At 31.0% G+C, this 20,227-nt stretch overlaps 1 protein-coding gene across 2 annotated transcripts in view; it reads right to left on the reverse strand.

Annotated features, from left to right (window-relative positions):
• LOC119608468 (uncharacterized protein DDB_G0267764-like) overlaps positions 1–16,519 on the reverse strand; it is a 44,854-nt gene extending 28,335 nt beyond the window's left edge. For both annotated transcript variants that reach the window (XM_037962901.1, XM_037962900.1), the window contains exons 1-2: positions 16,299–16,519; positions 245–455 (exon numbers count right to left, since the gene is read on the reverse strand). In XM_037962901.1, coding sequence (XP_037818829.1) covers positions 245–455; positions 16,299–16,499 — 412 coding nt within the window. In that variant the 5' untranslated portion in view covers positions 16,500–16,519. The remainder of the gene's footprint in view (positions 1–244; positions 456–16,298) is intronic.
• Positions 16,520–20,227: the final 3,708 nt, after the last annotated feature.

The following is a 20,227-nucleotide window of genomic DNA, read 5'->3' on the forward strand; positions in this document are numbered from 1 at the left end:
TGCATCGTTGCCTTTTGCAAGAAATTAACTCTTAAAGCAGCAAATAATGTTAATAGAAAGTAATACGAGATATAGTATATGTCTTAGAACCTCATACACTAAAACTTATAAAACTACTAGGTATTTGTGTTTTTGTTTGTAACATCTCTATATGTGTACATAATTTGTATTCTTAAGTTTTATATACATATATGTATATATTTTAATATAATGCTGCTTTTTCATTTCCAAATTTTCTACTTACCCACAATATTTAGGTTAACGGAAAAACTTCTTACTGGTTGGGTCGATATTTGGCACTCATAGACACCGGCATCACGTTGTTGTGCCCATTTTATTTGCAATGTCCATTCATCGATATCACGATGATATGAGGTTTGAAAACGTTGATCTGTTGTATAAGTATATGTGCCAACTGTCAATATGTGTAAATCACGATTTCTTATCCAGGCAACCTTTATATTGAACGATAAAAATAAGAGAAAATACAAAAAATAAGGTTTGGAAATCAATAAATCACTTAGTTTTTTTATATTTATTTAAATATGTAAAAGTTTATCTGTATTTAAAAATCTGTATAAAATTTAAATAAAATATTATGTGGTAAATAACTTAGTTTTTGGTCAGATTAGAGAGTAGGCTGTTTTTTATTTAAGTGTTACGAAATGTCAATATTTTAAATTATTTCTTGTGGTTGGATAAAAGTCTATCCAGGAAAATGTCATTTAGATTTTGTATATTGTCAGTGTATTAGTTTTGTATAAGATTAAAGGCTGTGTTTACTACAAGTTACATGAGCTATTTTCAACCTTTTTCAATAAAAAATTCTTTAAATTTCATTTCTTACATTTTTAAAGCAACTTAACTAATATGTGTCAATACGACCCTTTGACCCATTCAAACTAACGTCTTCTGATCAGTATGAAATTTGCACCAATGTTAGTTCTATTGCATAGTAGCTTAGACAAGATCGGTCAAGAACTTTCTGAGTTATAGTGGATCAAAGTGTGTCAATTTTACCAAACGTGTAGTTTGGTAACTTTGGAACTTATTTCCTAGAAAAATCATTCCAAAATATTTACAAAAAATTGGATATTTTTTTGTCAAATTAACATTTTCTTTATTTTTGCTCAAAAGAAAGCTATTCCGTTAAAAGCTTTTTGGCCGCTTAGTGGGATATGGTGATCCACCAAAAGATCCCAACAAAAATTAATTTTTCACTGAAAACGTAAAACCGTCAATTTTCTTCTATACTAGAGGCTCTAGGATACAAATGATTAAAGTCTTCACGCCTTTGATGCATTGACATCGAAAGCGCCTTCAATAACGTGCACACTGATACTCTTATCCAATCCCTAGACCAGTTTTATGTTGACCGGGTGCTTCGTAACTGTATCAATTACATGCTATGGAATAGATGGATAAGCAGCGAGATGTACTATATAACTAGCAGGAAAAAGGTATTTCGCGGTATACAACAGGGTGGAATTTTATCACTTTTACTCTGGGTTACCACGATGAATATCCTCCTAAGGACCCAACCGAGAAAAGACTTAGAACTGTCTGCTATGCAGCCTTTTAAAGGGAAACTATTCAAATTACTTGTGTAGAAGAGCTAAGGAGGCTCTAAATACGGCCTCAATGTTAAGCCGCCGAAAACAGAAATCTATCTTTTCACAAAAAGCCAAAAGTTTCTACGTATACTGAACCTTGCTTCCTGGGCAGGAAGATACAGTTGACAGACAAAGTTAGGTACTTTGGTATAATCCTTGACAGAAATTAAAATTTAAACACCACATAGATCAACAAGGCACATCGGTGCTGGGCGATATGTAGGAAAACTATAGGCATGAAATGGGGACAAATTGGATTTATAAAAGTGTAAGAATAAATATGGCACCCATAGCTCTTAATATATTTACCGACTGCCAGAAGGCACTTAGGGCGATATCAGGTAATAGAATTAAATCTAAGACCGTATTGGATTGTAAGAAAGCTTTAACTGAATACTCTCCCATAGCTAAGGTTTACTTAATATGGGTATCAGGCCATTCGGGAGTATTCTGCAACGAAAGGGCGAATGTAGTAGCTTTAAAGGAAATGGAGCTCTAAGTAGTTAACCTGATAAACACCATTCGACGCAACAATAGCAGAATTAACAAGTAAGAGTGTTACATCCAGCTGTATCTTTAAGTCAGCAATGATCGTTAAAGTAATTTTCTTATGGACCGATCCTCAATAAATTTGGTAGAGAGATTTTAACTCGTATAAAACATACGTTTTTCGAATTTCATCGCTTTTCTCGTATTTCTATGCCAATAATGAGCTTTAAAGTTATTTTCTGAAGGGGAGCTTATATGAGGGTCAATCATATGCAGAATCCATAAAAGTCACTAGAGAGGTTCTGACTCGTAAGAAACTTACTTATGTCGGATTTCATCTCTATACTCGTACTTTTAATGAGCTTAAAAATAATTATCTGAAGGTCAATTATGGACCTATCCACATAAAATTTGGTTAAGTGGTTTTGGTTCGCAAGGAACTTAATAGGGTCGAATTTCATCGCTTTACTCGTATTTTTAAGCCACTAATGATCGTTAAAGTCACTTTTTGAAGGGGCCTTATATAGGGGGTAGAGTCAATCCACATAAAACTTGGTAAAAAAGTTTTGGCTCCATTGAAACTTATGTATGTCGAATTTCATCACTATACTCGTATTTCTAAGCCAGTAATGAACGTTAAAGTCATTTTCTGAAGGGGACCTTAAATGGGGTATAGGGTCAATTATGGATCGATCCTCATAAAATGTAGTAGGGAGATTTTGGAATATATGAAACTTATTTGTGTCGAATTTCATCGCTATACTCGTACTTTTAAAACAGATATGCCCGTTAAAGCTATTCTTCGGGGGTCCACTTGTATGGGGGATATCCGAAAACGTAGACCGATATTTCCCATTTTCAATACCAAACAAACTTTACCTATAGAGAATATTTGTGGAAAGTTTCAATCATATAGCTCATTTCGTTCGGACTCTACAGTGATCGTCTTAGAATTTAATAAGGACCCAGTAGATATAAACTTTTGTGGGCCTACAACCAATATTTTGATATGTTACAAGCGGAATGATAATATCAATGTACCCCCATCTATTTTTTATGGTGGGTATAAAAATATGGTTGAGGGAATCCCATAAGGCCTCTTGGAGTAATGAAACTGTGGGTAGAACGACAAAGATCCTATAGGTTGACCCTGATGAGAGCAGGACGAGAAAAATGAGCAAGTCTGAAGTTAGTATGATTGAACATTGAAAAATAATACATTCAGTGAACAATTTTTTTTATTGTTTTCATAAAAAGGAGCGCACAACAGGCCCGATGATGGCCTAGGTGTATTTCTTCGAATTTGATGTAGTAAGTTTCGTTTTCCATCCCTGTTTCTTACAGATAAAATGACTTGAATATCCTATTACATAAGTATTTACTTAACAATGTAAAATATTCGACAAATTACTAAAATTTCATGTATTTCTTAAATATTCGTCTTAAAATTGTATAGATGAAAGTGAAGGCAAGCTGATTTTTTCACAAAATGTTTCTAAATAGAGAATTTTAACAATGAAGTTATTAATAGAAAATAAGTATTTGTATCCGTTATAAATGGAAAGATTGTAACCACAACTATAATAAGTAAAAAAAATTCTTTTATAATTTTTCACTTTTAATTTATGTAGGTTAACTAAGCACCAGGGAAATGAAATATTTTTCTTTTTAATTTTTCTAAGAACATAAATGATTTGACAAAAAAAAAATGTTGTTACTTATATAACATAAGAAAGCTTAAATTTGTCTTACAAATAATTTCTTTTAAATCTCAAACCAATTATTTGACAATAAATATCTACAAACATAACAAAACAAAAATGTTATACAAAGTAAAAAAGTCTTAGTAAAATTTATAAATAAATCAACTAAAATACATACCATAAAGATTTTTTTTAAATATGTAAATTAAAGTTTTATGCTATTTCCTGTTTTGTGATTACACAAACATATTTCTTTGATTTATCTTTGGTAAATTGTCTTAGGCATTCAATTTCCAGCTTGTTACAGTTTTTTTTAATATTTATTCTTAGGAAAAAAGTACATTTCCTGACCTTTTTACATATATAAAAATACTTTTGTGTTTTGCAATTTTTTTTTTTTGTATTCCTAACAAATCATCAATTTTTAATGGATTTAAATTTGATGAAATTGGCATTGAAACATACACTTTTGCAATGTAGAAATTTGAGAGAAACCCACTGGGAAAAAAACTAAAATGATATTTTCCCCTTTTTTTGGCTTCGTTTCATTTAAATTTTTTTGCTGCTTTTTTGTTAAGGTTGACTTTTTTTTAATAGTCTTGATTTCTTTTCTTAATAAAATTTCTGCACAAAAATTTAATATTATGAAAAGAGAATTGGTGAAACAAATATGTGTTAGTGTTGAACAAATTTAAAATATTTATATTTGTTACTGTATTTTTTGTACAAATTTTTTTGGCAATAGTGTGTTTTTGTTCACTTCCTGGCAAAACAGTGGGTGTAAATATACTCTAAAAGAATTTTGGTCTTTGTTTTTCAGGATTTTTTTAATATCCTTGGATATGCGGGATATTAATTGAAATTTCAAAAGAATTAATTATTTAAGCAATTTATTTGCAAACATGAAAAAGTAGACATTTTATAGATTTATAATTAATTTATGTAAAATACAACAACAAAAAATTTATAATTTTGTTGCTATTATAATTTTAAATAGGAAATAGGTCGGAACCATAGAAGACGATTTAGCTTTACTATTCAAGGTATTATAAGTTTTCTATATTTATAGTTTAGATTCTCTTACACACTGTATTTGTTTTTCAAAAATCTTTTTAGATTTGACTCTAAAACAAGATTGGCATAACATTTTCGAATACTTTAGTTTTGTGTTTTCTTTTTATCTTGTTAACTACTTATGAACCGTAAAATATGCACAAGAAACATATAAAAGAAATACTAAAAGTATACTGTGAATATTCTTATGAAACTGGAAGTGAAGAAAACGCAAAATACTATAAAGGTCATGAGGTAAGGAAATGTTGAAATCTTTAATAAAATACAAATAGTAAACGTAACAAAAAATATGAAAATTAATTTGCCAAAAGATACACACACACACACATTCGCTGATAGTAACAGAGATAAGTAAACGAAATAGTAGCTAAGATAAATGAAAAGATAAAAAACTTAAGCAGTATTTACATAACCTTTTCTAAGTTTAATTAAAACTAATGAATTGTGAATAGTTTTGGTTTGATTTAACAATACTTCCCTGCTACCTTGGAGTAATACGGATTAAAATTATTTTTTAAATTTGCCAAATTTCGTAAATGAAAATATTTTTTTTGGCATTTTTTTCCCTTTACTCTGGGTTACCATGATAAGTATCCTTCTAAGGACCTTAACCGAGAAATGACTTAGATCTGTCTGCTATGCAGACGATGGCGTAATTATTTTAAGGGGAAAGGATCAAAATTACTTGTGTACAAGTGCTGAAAAGACTCTTAATACAGCCTTGAGCTGGGCTCAACCGAGAGGCCTCAACGTTGATCTGGCGAAGATGGAAATTTGTCTTTTCACAAGAATGAGAAACATTTCTAACATTTCATATACTGAACCCTGTTTCCTGGGCAATAATATACCGGTGACAGACAAATTTAAGTACTTAAGTGTATTCCTAACCACATAGAGAATAGGATCAAAAAGTCATATCGATGCTGGGCGCTATGTAGGAGAACCCTAGGCATGAAATGTGGTTTTAGTCCGACTATGACACAATGGCTTAATAAGATAAATTCTAGGTTGTGCTGGTGGAATTCTTTGGAGAAAACGTGTAATATCAAACTATGATGTCAGACCACATCTGGGTGTATTGCAGTCCGGGGGTAGATAGGTGCTACCAATATCTATAGTCTTCCGGGACTATAATTTGGTGTTGACAATTTACTGCCTGGCCTAGACCTTGCATAAATTGGAAAGAGGTCTAACCAGAGCACCACATAATCTGATACTACGGCCAGTTACCCACAGGACTTCTCCTGGCTGGTCAGCAGGAAGGGGTGCTTGGTTAAAAGACTGATACACGGTGAAATATAAATTTTCAGGATACATTTCTGTTATCGTTCCTAGATGCAAGCGGTACAAATTACAGAGCATGACTGCGGATTAATAAAATGTTGGAATTGAGCTGATAATGCATAGATTGGGTGTACGAAGATGAATGATGTTTCTCCATTCTCTGTATAGAATCAAAGTAGACATGGTCTATAGAAAGAATGGAGTGATTGATGGATTTGACGGCTGTCTGAAGGTGTAACGATGAACGATGTGTTAGACTACGGACAAAAAGGGGAAGGAGGATATGGTGCAAGGTCATCACTGCCCATTCTTTAATTTATTAGCGATTTTCCAAAATTGTTGAGTGCATGCTCTACTTATCACAGTGGGTATTTGTGGCCACTGAAATAAAGTCTTGTCAATTAATATGATCCTTGGTTTGGACTACCAATTACGTCCCCTAGGTACTGTTGCCGAATCAACAGAGTCATAGTAGTTTGGTTGGGCGACATTATGTCGTGGTAGATTGAGCTTTCTAATGACACCTATCTTTCCCCAACGAGACTATGGCAAGAGATTAGATAGATCGAATACTTGAGCAAAGTGCTTGTACATGGAACGGCTTTTTCCATGTACAAAAATTGCGACCTGCGTGTAAGATACACAAAGGGGCAGTGGTGAGTTGTTTACTTTTTACTCACCCAGTGGTTGAAAAAGTACCACCGTCAGATAGGGCTTCACGCCAGGTACTCATGTAAAGCACTTCGACTTCATGCTGTTTGGGTGTAGTTGGTGCCACAACCAAGGCTCTGAAACCAAATTGAAACATATGTATGTACATAAGATATGAGGCGGCACTTACAGCTGAACGACTCATAGCTTTAGGCGATATGGCCAAAAGCGGTTATAGAACACGTCATCAACGTATATTGGACACGTTGCAAGGCTATACAAAATCATCTGACGTGTCGCATTCCAGACACAGAATATGCCGGAAATTTTGAAACACTAATCCCAGATAGAATGTCTTGGTCAAGTGAAACATTAGAGCAAATACCCGTAGGAATCCGTTCCTATACGGATGGATCTAAATTTGGGGACAAAGTAGCCCTAGGTTTGAAGATACAGAAACATAAGTATACCACTTGTTACCTAATCAAAACACTAGCTTCTAGGCAGAAGTCGGATCATCGTAAATTTGATCCGAAATTCGTAAATTTGATTAGAATAAATCCCATCCAAGCCAGATGACAGTTAGAACGATATCAGATGATAAATTTAAATCTTAGACTCTATTGGATTATAAAAAAGCTCTAACCGAACACTCTCCCAAAGGTAAGGTTCACATCATATGGGTACCAGGCTACTCGGGAGTAGTCGGCAATGAAAGAGCGAATGTAATAGTTTTAAAGGGAAGGGAGCTTGCGGTAGTTAACTTTGTGAATGTAAAACCATTTGACAGAACCAGGACGGAATTAAAAATATGAGTGGGAGAAACCCATAAGGCCTCTAGGAGTAGAGAAATGGTGGTAGAACAACAAAAATACTATGGCGTAACCCTAAAGAGAGCGGGACGTGAAGTCTCCTCAAAATGAGCTAGTCTGTGATTCTGAGAGGACACACAGGATTACGGGCATATCATGAGAGTTATATTATTCCAGATATAACAAACCCCACGAACTTTGATTGGAAAATTCTTAGGAAACTGAGTTTCTGAACATCGGATGATAATACATTCAGTGAATACTATATAATTTTTGTTAGCTTTTACCAACAATCATTTGAATTTTTTAAAAAATATATTTTGTAATTTTTTTTTTTTTTCGAAAAAAATCTGAATTTTACTCATAAATTATCTACATTCCAGATTTTAGCAACGAAATCGTATGCTTTATGTTGTAACTTTTTTCCCGATCCAACGATAGTGTAAACATATCATGTTGTTGTGAACGCTGTCTCAACTTATTGACAGAGATTTTGAAACTTATACATAAAGGACAAAAATTGTGAACACATAATATCAAAAAAACTTCATCTTAAAGATCAAAATCGCAAAAAAAAAACTTAAAATTTTTTTACATTCAAGTGCTTCTCTAAATAAGGCGTATACTTAATATTTATAATATCAATAAATCATTAATACGTATACGTACAGGTGTCGTTAACAAAAGCAGAGCAATTTCATAATGCAAAATTACGTACAATATAATTCATATTTCTAATATACTCACTGGCCTAGGTTATCATATGGACGTTTATGGTCATCTATACATTCTTAATTGTTCGTAAATGAATACACATATTTCTTTAAAAATTGCATGTAAAAGACCATTTGTTTTCAAAAAAATCTTAAGCCGGTACCCTTAAATACATTAACTAAATTTAATATAATACACTTTTTAAGATATACTTTTTTATAATCACATAAAGCTAATTATAAGCATTTTAATATAAATTTTTTTCAAAAGTGCTTTTTATCCCTTTAAAAAAATACACCAGACAAATAAATGATAGTGTTTGCTTTAATTTTGAAAAAATAAAAACTTAAAAAACGTAAAGAAAAGATAAAGCTAGTAAGTATAAAATGATAAACAAACACAAATGTGTTTAAATATGATAATGCCATTTGAACCCAGTAAACCAACCCAAAGTGCTAAAAGAACAGTTGTGAATAATGATCATAATAATATATTCTGGGATGATGACTTTAGTTTTAAAGGATAATAGAACCAGAGCAGCTTATGTTAGAGGTTTATAAAAAACAATACAGAGAAGAAAAAAAATCAAGCGAAAAGAGAAATACATTTACTTTGGGTGTTTGTTGTATGTATGTAGGTATATCATTAACAAAAGACCTTTTGTTTTACGGCTTTTTTGTTATTTTATTAAAAAAGGTAAAGTTAAATTAAGTATGTATAAAAAAAAATAAGTTCGACCATTTGAAATAATTTTAAATTTGTTAAGGTTTTCTTATTTTTATAAAAAATACAAAGAAAAGTGAAAATAAAGCAACTTTATTTTTTCTACCTTTTTTTCGCAAAAAAGAAAAAATCAAATCACTACAAATGGTATTAATGCAAATAATTTAATTTGTATACACTTGTATAAATATTTAATGTCTGCAGAAAAACTGTATGTATTTGCATATTTTCCAGCTAACAGGTATTATTTACTTTAAACTTGACTGTCTTAAGCAGTTTACGTTTAATTAAATAAATACATCTACTCTAATTTATTTAATCCTTTTCATTTACCGTTCTCCGTTTCTCTTGTTAAATAAAACCTCATGATTTCTTGTCAGTCATTTTAATTGAATTTGATTTCAAAAAAGAAATTCTTAAAGAATTTGCTCTAAAAATAACAATTTGTTTAACTACAAATAGCAGCTGTAATGAGTCAGAAGTGCTTTGAATAAGATGGATTTAAAGTATTTGTTAGTTATAGTTAGTGAGATAGAATAGGAAAACAATTCACATAAGAATCTTGCAAATCTGAAACATGATGATATTCTTTAAATAAAATAACATAAAAAATTTACTTAACTTTAACAAAATATTGAAACAAATTACATTACATAGGGAGTAGATGCAATACCAAAACTACACCGACATTAATGAAGAGAATTTTGTTATTTGTATGTACAGTTTGAGTATATTTTAAGATGCTTATTAAGCATATTTGAAGAATGAATTCTTCATCATTTAACAAAGACAGTTTTTATTTAAGATTTCAAAAAGCTTTTAAAATGCTATTGAGACCTTACAAATTAAATGGAATTCTTAACGGTATAGCCTCGAAGCTATAAAAAATGCAATTAGTTATGTTTTAAAATAACTTATTTACATGTTATTTTTGTTATTTTTGTAAAATATTTAAAAAAAAAAATTCAATATTTTCACCTTGGAGTATTGTATTTAATTTAATAAAGATTTTATATAAGTCCATTATTACTTTGTTTTGAATTTTAATACGGCTTTAAAAATGTTTCTTAAAATTGTATATAATTGTATTCATACCCACTTCGTCACTCCATTGTAACAATTAACATATTTTGCATCCTTGTGAAATTCTAAGAACATCTAACTAACTAACTAAACTAACTAACTAAACTACTAACTAACTAACTAAAACTAACGAACGAACGAACGAACGAACGAACGAACGAACGAACGAACGAAACGAACGAACGAAACGAACGAACGAACGAACGAAAACGAACGAACGAACGAACGAACGAACGAACGAACGAAAACGAACGAACGAAACGAACGAACGAACGAACGAACGAACGAACGAACGGAACGAACGAAACGAACGAACGAAACGAACGAACGAACGAACGAAACGAACGACGAACGAACGAACGAACGAAAAAAAAAACGAACGAACGAACGAACGAACGAACGAACGAACGAACGAACGAAAACGAACGAAACGAACGAACGAACGAACGAACGAAAACAAACGAACGAACGAACGAACGAACGAAAACGAACGAACGAACGAACGAAACGAACGAACGAACGAACGAACGAACGAAGAACGAACGAACGAAAACGAACGAACGAACGAACGAACGAACGAACGAAACGAACGAACGAACGAACGAACGAACGAACGAACGAAACGAACGAAGAAACGAACGAACGAAAAACGAACGAACGAACGAAAAAAGAAAACGAACGAAAAGAACGAACGAACGAACGAACGAAACGAAAACGAACGAACGAACGAAAACGAACGAACGAACGAAAAGAACGAAAACGAAAACGAACGAACGAACGAAACGAACGAACGAACGAACGAACGAACGAACGAACGAACGAACGAAACGAACGAACGAAACGAACAAGAACGAACGAACGAACGAAAAACGAACGAACGAACGAACGAACGAACGAACGAAACGAACGAACGAAGAACGAACGAACGAACGAACGAACGAACGAACGAACGAACGAAAGAACGAACGAACGAACGAAGAACGAACGAACGAACGAAACGAACGAACGAACGAACGAAGAACGAACGAACGAACGAACGAAAAAACGAACGAAACGAACGAACGAACGAACGAACGAAACGAACGAACGAACGAACGAACGAACGAACGAACGAAACGAAAAACGAACGAACGAACGAACGAACGAAAGAACGAACGAACGAACGAACGAGAACGAACGAAACGAACGAACGAACGAACGAACGAAAACGAACGAACGAACGAACGAACGAACGAACGAACGAACGAACGAAAAACGAACGAAAACGAAACGAACGAACGAACGAACGAACGAACGAAAGAAACGAACGAACGAACGAACGAACGAACGAACGAACGAACGAACGAACGAACGAACGACTAACGAACGACGAAACGAACAAACGAAGAAATAACTAACAAACTAAACTAACTAACGAAAACTACGAACTAACAACCAACAACGACTAACTAACAACTAACTAACAGTAAACAACTAACAAAACAACTAACTAACTAACTACTAACTGAACTAACTACACAAACTCTAACGATAACTAACTACTTAACTAACTAACAAACTAACTAACTAACAACTAACTAACTCTAACAAAACTAACTAAAACTAACTAACTAACTCTAACTAACTAAAACTAAACTAAACTAACTAACTACTAACTAACTAACAATACTAACTAAAGTTTTTTTAACAGTTCATTGTTTACAAATTTTTCAAAATTTACGTTCCATTTCAACAGTAATGATTAATTTTATGAATTCTGTACAGCTCGGCCGACTACATGAGATTCAGTTTTCATAATAAAGCAGTTAAGTGGAACTGTACCTTGCCTCAGATATACTTAAGCCATTTGTTGTTGAATAAAATTGTGGACATTTACGTATGCCTTATTTTGAAGGGGGCATTCAAAATTGTGACCTGTAGTTTGATTACAAAGTTTACATGGACGGACAGACAGACAGACAGACAGACAAACAGACAGACGGACGGACTGACATAGCTAAATTGATTCACAAAATGATTCTAGTCGATTGGAGTACTTTAAGGTGGGTATATCACCAATATTATTGTGCGTTACAAACATCAGCTGAAAACCAATATCCTCCCCACTGAAGTGGTGTAGGTTACAATTAATTTTGTGTAATAATAAAAGGATCAATCTATAAAGACCAATGTTCATAAATAGTGCCTCTTTCACATAAATAGTGATGATGGGTGTAGAAAATTCTGTTATAGCCGAATATAACACTTCTACTTGTTTGTTTACAATTATTCTTAAGTTGCTTTAAGAAATCGTTATTAAAAAAGCTTTAATAAATAAATTATTTATTTTTCAAAATATTACTTAAATTTATGCGTAATACGGTCAAAGTTCTAATTTAATTATAAATTGTTTGGAGTTTGAGAAATGATTTCATTGTATAATTTAAAATTAAATTTTTAAAACAAGTGAGAAATTACAGTCAAAGATGAATACCTACAATTGTGAATTTGATCAAGTCTAGTATGGGGTTTAGTCGAACAAAATATCACTCCCCGAGGAATTTGTTAAAATGTTTGTATCTTTTTATAAAATTGAAATTCAAAACTTGAATTCGAAATAAGGTATGTGATTTTTATGATTTTTAAAATCGGATCCAACGTTTATTAATTAACATAATGAGAATTTTTTTTTGCAAATTTTCTAGTTTATTAAAATAAAAACATGTTCTAACTTTCTATTGTTGCTTAGTTTTTTTTTAATTCTCATAAGTAGCCCCCAAACTATTATCTTGTTTAAATAGTTCAACCTGTAGTTTGTCTTACTAATTAAATTAAAAGTTTTGTTATGTCGGTATGGTACTACTGTTAATAAGTGACGTGAATACATTAAAATTATTTAAGTAGAATTAAAAGTCAAACGTTTACATATGCACTTAAAGGATTAATATGTACTTTAGAGACACAGCCCAGCATCCTGCGATAGTCAATGTAACCCATTTTCTGTATTAACCAATTAAAATGTTTCATATTTTGGAATTGTGTGTGTAAATGAAATGAATATAATAATTTTATAGGGTTGTATATATTTATCTGCAAATATCAGTAAAATCAATTAAGAAATTATATTAAGTAGATATTTAAAAACCGGACCAGGTTATGTAATAATTATGAAACATGAAGTTTCAAACGCATATAAATACCAAATGAAATAGCAATGTTGTTTCAAGCAATTTTGCCCACTGTAAAATATCATGATTTAAAATATATATTAAACTTTCCATTATAACACTATCTAAAAATTTTTCTGAGTTTTATCACAAAAACACTAAAGCTAAAGATATACTATAGAATAAAAAAATTATTAATAAATTCACAAAATAACTCTATATTTTTCATTCTAAAAATAACACTATTATTTTATTCAGAAAAAATCTGAAGCCAACACACTTTTTGCGTCCAATATAAAGCTTTCATTAGAATTTCTCTGTCAAAAGAAATATTGCAAATGTTTTAGAATTAATGCAATATTTGTACGTTTTATGCTGAGCTCATAAAATAAAAAAAAAACTAAAGTTAAAAGAAACATAAACATAAAAAATATAATGTGAGATTTGAAATGTTTCACTTTCCAGTCGTATGAATTTATGACATGTCAAAAAAAAAAAAAAAGAGCAAAACAACAACAACAATAATACATTATTTGTCTTTACTTAGTTTTAGAATGGCATTAGAAGAGAAAGGAATAACAAAAACAAAATAAATCAAAATCTTATGTAAATAATGATAATAAAAACAAACAGCAAACGGAAGCGAAGAGAGTAAAAACATAAAAGAAAGTGTTATTGTTTCTGTAGGAGTTTTATCCAAGTTTAGCTATAAAAGAAACGATATTTACTGGGTTATAATGGTAAAAACTTAAAGATATATATTTTGTCTAAGAATTGTGTGTATAGGACTAAATTTTATATGATTTGTGTCTTTTTGGGAGAAATTTGTTTCTCTATACATCAGGGATGGATTTTTTTTTGATAATGAAGATTACTGGAAGTTCTTTTTTGTGCTATAGTTTTATATAATGGTAAAGTCAATAGATCAGTCCACATATGTGTTCAAAGACAATTCAATAAACTTTTCTGTAGGCAATTTTATAGATAACAGCATAGATCATTCAAAAAACTAATTTATCTAATCACTGAATTAGATAATAAATTATTCGGTAGACTAATCCATAGAATACTAAATTGACTAGTTCATAGATTGCTCTAGAGACTAGTCAATAGAAAACTCCATTTACTAGACTAAATCAATATAAAAGTCAATCTATCAAACTATTCATCCCCCAGTTGAAAACAAAAATTAGCTTACTGGTTTATATACCTGTAAAAAGACTAGTTCAGAGGCCAGTCAAAACAAGAGTCTAAGAAAAGTTAAGAAAGTAGCTCAATTTCATATTCTAGACCGTAGACCTGTTCAAAGTCTAGTTTATAGACTAGTCAAAACATTAGTGCGTAGACTAATCAAAATACTAGTTCATATTCTTATCAAAACAAAAGTCAATAGAGTAGTTTATGTACCAACTTATAGGCTAGAATTAGTCCATAGACTAGTAAGTAGACTCGAAGGGATCATAGAATTACATATATTACATCAAATCCGAAGACATAAACCTAGGATATCATAGGCCCTGTTGTGCGCTCCCTTAGCAGTGCCTCAGGTAGTAATCGAACACTCATTTCTACAGACTAGAACATTATCCACTAATCTACCGGAGGCCACACGCCTTAGTCTAGACCATAGACCAGGCCACAAACTAGACTATACTCTAAACCAGACCATAGACTAGATCATAGACTAGACCATAGACTAGACCATAGACTAGACCATAGACTAGACCATAGACTAGACCATAGAATAGACCATAGACAAGACCATAGACTAGACCATAGACTAGGCCATAGACTAGACCATAGACTAGACCAAAGACTAGACCATAGACTAGACCATAGACTAGACCATAGACTAGACCATAGACTAGACCAATAACTAGACCATAGACTAGACCATAGACTTGACCGTAGACTAGACCATAGACTTGACTATAGACTAAACCATAGACTGGAGCATAGACTAGACCATAGACTGGAGCATAGACTAGGTCATATATAGGAGCATATAGACTAGATCATAGACTAGACTATAGACTAGACCATAGACTAGACAATAGACTAGACCTTACACTAGACCCTATACTAGACCATAGAATAGACCATAGACTAGACCATAGACTAGACCATAGATTAGACCATAGACTAGACCATAGACTAGACCATACACAAGACTATAGACTGGACTATAGACTAGACCATATAATAGACCATAGATTGGACCATAGCCTAGACCATAGACTGAAGCATAGACTAGACCATTTACTAGACCATAGACTAGGTCATATATAGGAGCATATACTTGACCATGGACCATACTACATACCAGTCCATATATTAGTCAGTAAAATAGTCCACAGACTAACCAAAAACTTACTAAGTAGTTCATAAGCTAAGCACTACAAAATTCAATAGACTGGACTTTAGACTAGACTATAGGCTAGATTGTAGACTAGATCATAGACTACACCATAAACTGAACCATAGACTAGACCATAGAAAATAATAGTCCAGATTTAGCCTTTTATTTCTTAAGCTCCTGGCAACACTGCAATAGACCAATCAGTAGACTCCTCAATATACTAGTTACTATGTACTAATTTTCAGACTAGTTAACTGATAAAAAAGCTTAAAGTTAACAGAGTACTTTTAATCCATAAAATTACTCTGGTTTACAAAAATATATATTTTCCATGTCTGATGCATATGTACGTAAGTATATTATTCGCTCCCAAAAAGGAGATGAATTATATTTATTTCTGTTTTAGAAGATTTTCAAAAAATCTATTGTATTTTATTTTAGGTCTATTAAAAAAAGGTCATCATATGAAGAGACTGATTTTATTATAAAAATAAAATAAATTTTGCAGATGGCTTTTATTTTAGAAAATCAAACACCTTCTCATTTGAAGGTGATAAAACTGTTTCCTTAACTATTTTCAAGTAAAGTAAACAAATAAAGATTTTGATATTATGCAACTATAAAAACGTTTTTCTTTTTCAACTTACCGTTTTATTTCCTAAATGCTTCACCCTACACCCCAAATAGGCTGATTTGCCTACCAAAGATGTTATGTTTTTTGGCATTGTTAAGTCAAAGTAGGGTTCATTCCATCTATGGCCATGTGTATAGTGACCCGGTGGTAAATGTGTTGGTTTCTGATCAACATTATTGTGATTTGTATTGCCAGACAGTCTTTGATAGCCCATAGTTAAATCTAGTAAAATAGAGAAATCAATTAGAATATTATTAATAATTTAATGTTTCAATGCAACATTAAAATTATGCACATATTTAGATAAATATATATGGAATATAGTAGATACTACCTAGAAAATTTGTTCTCATATATTGTGATAAATGACAAAATATTATAAATTGCTAAAAATATTTAACTTAACATCACTTAGAAGGCAATGTCTATGCAAATGCCTATGTAATAGTATGTAGTTCACATGATTTTGCTTTAAGTTTCATTGCATCAATTAAATTTATGTCACCTACGTACTGCTAATTCATTACTGTAATAAATTCAAATGGCTAACGATGAAAATAATGATTAATGGAATTCTACTAGCCCATGACATAAGTGGTTTTCTTTGTAGTATGGCTATTATGTTTGGATCGCCTTTAAAATTTTGTTTACAATATTTGGACAGTTTATTAGAAACATTATTTTATTTCGAAGACTTAATTCATAAAATTCTATATCATACTACATACATATCGTTACTCATTCTAGAGAACATAATGAATATTTAAAGGATTTTTTCCTAGTTCATAATAATGTAACCGAAGACTGTAAGTTAAACTTAGTACATACATACATAAATGTAAAACATATCAATGAATACAAACCCACCTACTTACTTTCACAAAAAAGTAACTTACACATACACAAATAGGGGGACGGAACATAGTATAAATAAGTACAATAATATGGGTGAAGGATAAAGGGTTGTTTCTACAAGGCTTACAAGTATAACTCTTATATACATAGATGTTATCTAAAATACACAGACATACATATGCATTTCTGTTTAATAGGGTGGACACGTTTGTATGTAGAACAAATACAGTACTAATGTTCCTATCGAACATTAAAGATTGGTTCATTCTAAGCAGGCTTGGGGTACAATGATTACACAAATTTATTCATTACATGGTTTTTCGAACTACAATTACTTGTTATGTGTAATAGACTAATAATCAATTACAATTACTTGCAATTGAAGTTTTTCCAATTACAATTACTTGTTATATGTAATTGACAAATAACCAATTACAATTATTTGTAATTGAAGTTTTCCAATTACAATTACTTGTAATTGTAATTTAGGTATTACTAATTACAAATTATATGTAATTAAAAGGGAAAAATTTACAATTACAAGTAATTGTAATTGGAAATTCTTTAATTACAAGAAATTGTAATTGTCAAAATCTCAATTACGAATCATTGTAATTAGCAAAACTTCAATTATAATTACAAGTAATTGTAATTGGTACAGCTTGAATTACAATTACTTTAAATGTAATTGTAATTGAAAATGTAGCCATTCTAAAATACCATGTCTCAAAATTGTTCGGGGGTCAATATGTATGTGGTGAGCTTTTAAATTTAATTTAATACATTATAATATAAAATTTTCATTGGGAACACCCTAATTTACTTACCTATGTATGTATGTATGAATATAAATACACAATACACATGTATAGTGGGGATAACATAACATATAGAGGGGCCATATACATACATTCATCTCGATTTAACTTATGAATTGTTCGTACATACAAGTGTATGTAACGCAATTAGTATTATCTTTATCATGACAATCATGAATATTATTATGATGATGATCATCATCATCATCATCGTTATTGTTGTTTAATGATCATTTGTTTTGTATTTATTGTCACCATCATTATTATCATAAACATCATAAAGTTATTCTTCATTGTCGTCATGTTTCTTATTGGCTTTTGTTGCTTTTCCTTGCATACATTTAGACACACATACATAGTTTCACTATACATATATACATACATATGTTTATGTGGATTTGTTTGGTTGCAACTATAAGTAAGCATGCGAACAAGCTAATGCAACTTTTGCTGTCGCATTATGGTTTTTGTAATGTCGCACAAGGATTGTAAAATTTTGAAAATTCAAAGCCATAAATCAATTGTTAAACAACAAATTTGTTCTAATGGTCAAAACCACAACATTTCTTACATGTATCGTATAAACCGAATATGGATTTACATATGAATGTTCATCTACATGAGGAGTGTTTTCAGTAAAACTGTACAAGAGAATGATGTTTTTCTAAGAATTTTAACTTCATTTGCCACAATAGCCAGAAATAAGTTTGACTATCCTCAATGCGTTTAATCAAGCATCACTTTCCCGACCCCCTTGTGAGCCTATAATTACAAGAAACTTCAGATATTCGTGATTCAAAATCTCTTCTAAATTTGTTCCAGCAAATTAATTGTTCTCAATCCTCTGTATTTTATATGTAAACACAAAATGTTTTTGTATTCAAACTGAATAACCGGATACCGGAAATATTATAAATATTTGCATTATTTCTCATTTCATTCTGATACGTAAATATCTACAAATTCAACCAAATTCATAATTCACATAACTACTAAATGTAGATTCTTTACTTAAATACTTACATACACCCAAAGTTTTAAATACAAAAGTGCATTTAGTTTTTCTTGTGAGCCTGAAGCTTAAAAGTTTGTATTATCTAAAAGCTATTGTGATATCCATAAATAAGGATTAATATCATTGAAACAAATTATAAAAACAAATATTTACTCATACATACATATTCATTGTTAGTTATTAAAACTTATACTACCCAATATACTTACATACACATATATAAGTAACTATTATATAGAACTTATAAATCTATGAAATTTTCCTCTATAAGTACTATATAGTATTTCTAACTTTTATTTAAGTTTAATATTTATGTTTTTCGATTTTCTATGCCAACGCATATACTCACTCGTTTATATTAAAGCTTTTCTTAGAAAATAATTTTTGGTTTAATGGAATTTTGTGGAGAAAAAAAGGACATAAAGTCTGTTAATAACAGTCATATTTGGCAATTACGAATTGTACGTATGTACATATGTGTTAAATGAAAATAGAAGCTAGAAAATCTTCGAACACCACCAACCATTGCATATAAATTGCTTCATTATGTAATATTGTGTATGTAAACATTAAATTAGAGAATGCGAAAATTAAATTATGATTATTATTAAATATGTTCATAAGAAGTACTTAAAAATATATTATTCTCTTATAATTGAAAATTGTTTGTAAGATTGTTAATGTTATTAAATTGTATCATATTTTCAAGGGAATTTATATGAAAAGTTAAGTGGCAATGGTTGAAGTAGGGGTAAGAATACGAAATAATTTCAAGCACAAAATGCGGAATTTTATAGATTCCTAACAAAAACTTGTTAATGAAATGAACTTACGCAATAACTTAATGACTACTACATACCGTCTGTATTAGTTGCAAGTACACTAATAATGACTTACATATATTCATATAGGTAAGTACTTATTTTGAGTTTTGTTATTTTATTAGATCGGTTTATCACAGCGGACTAACGAAATCCATGTTAGTTCTCTATGTCGACAAAACAAAACAACTTATTAACTCCCTATTTGTAACGGCTTACTTAAGTACTTATTTGTAAGTGAGCGTGCTAAATAAGTGAGTATTATTATGAAATTTTCTTTGGGAAATTAGGATTATTTTTATTTGATTTAGAAAATTTATTGATAACATTGAAGTTTCCAAAGAAAAATAATCAATAACTTTGAAAAGGAACTTCTCTAGAGGACTTAAGTTCTCTTTGAAAAAGCTATTAATAATTGTTATTGTTGACAGAG

This window comes from Lucilia sericata, unplaced genomic scaffold, assembly GCF_015586225.1.
Source record: "Lucilia sericata isolate MDLA Ls3-8-SP2 unplaced genomic scaffold, ASM1558622v1 Contig000839F_arrow, whole genome shotgun sequence".
In the NCBI taxonomy this organism is placed as follows: domain Eukaryota; kingdom Metazoa; phylum Arthropoda; class Insecta; order Diptera; family Calliphoridae; genus Lucilia; species Lucilia sericata.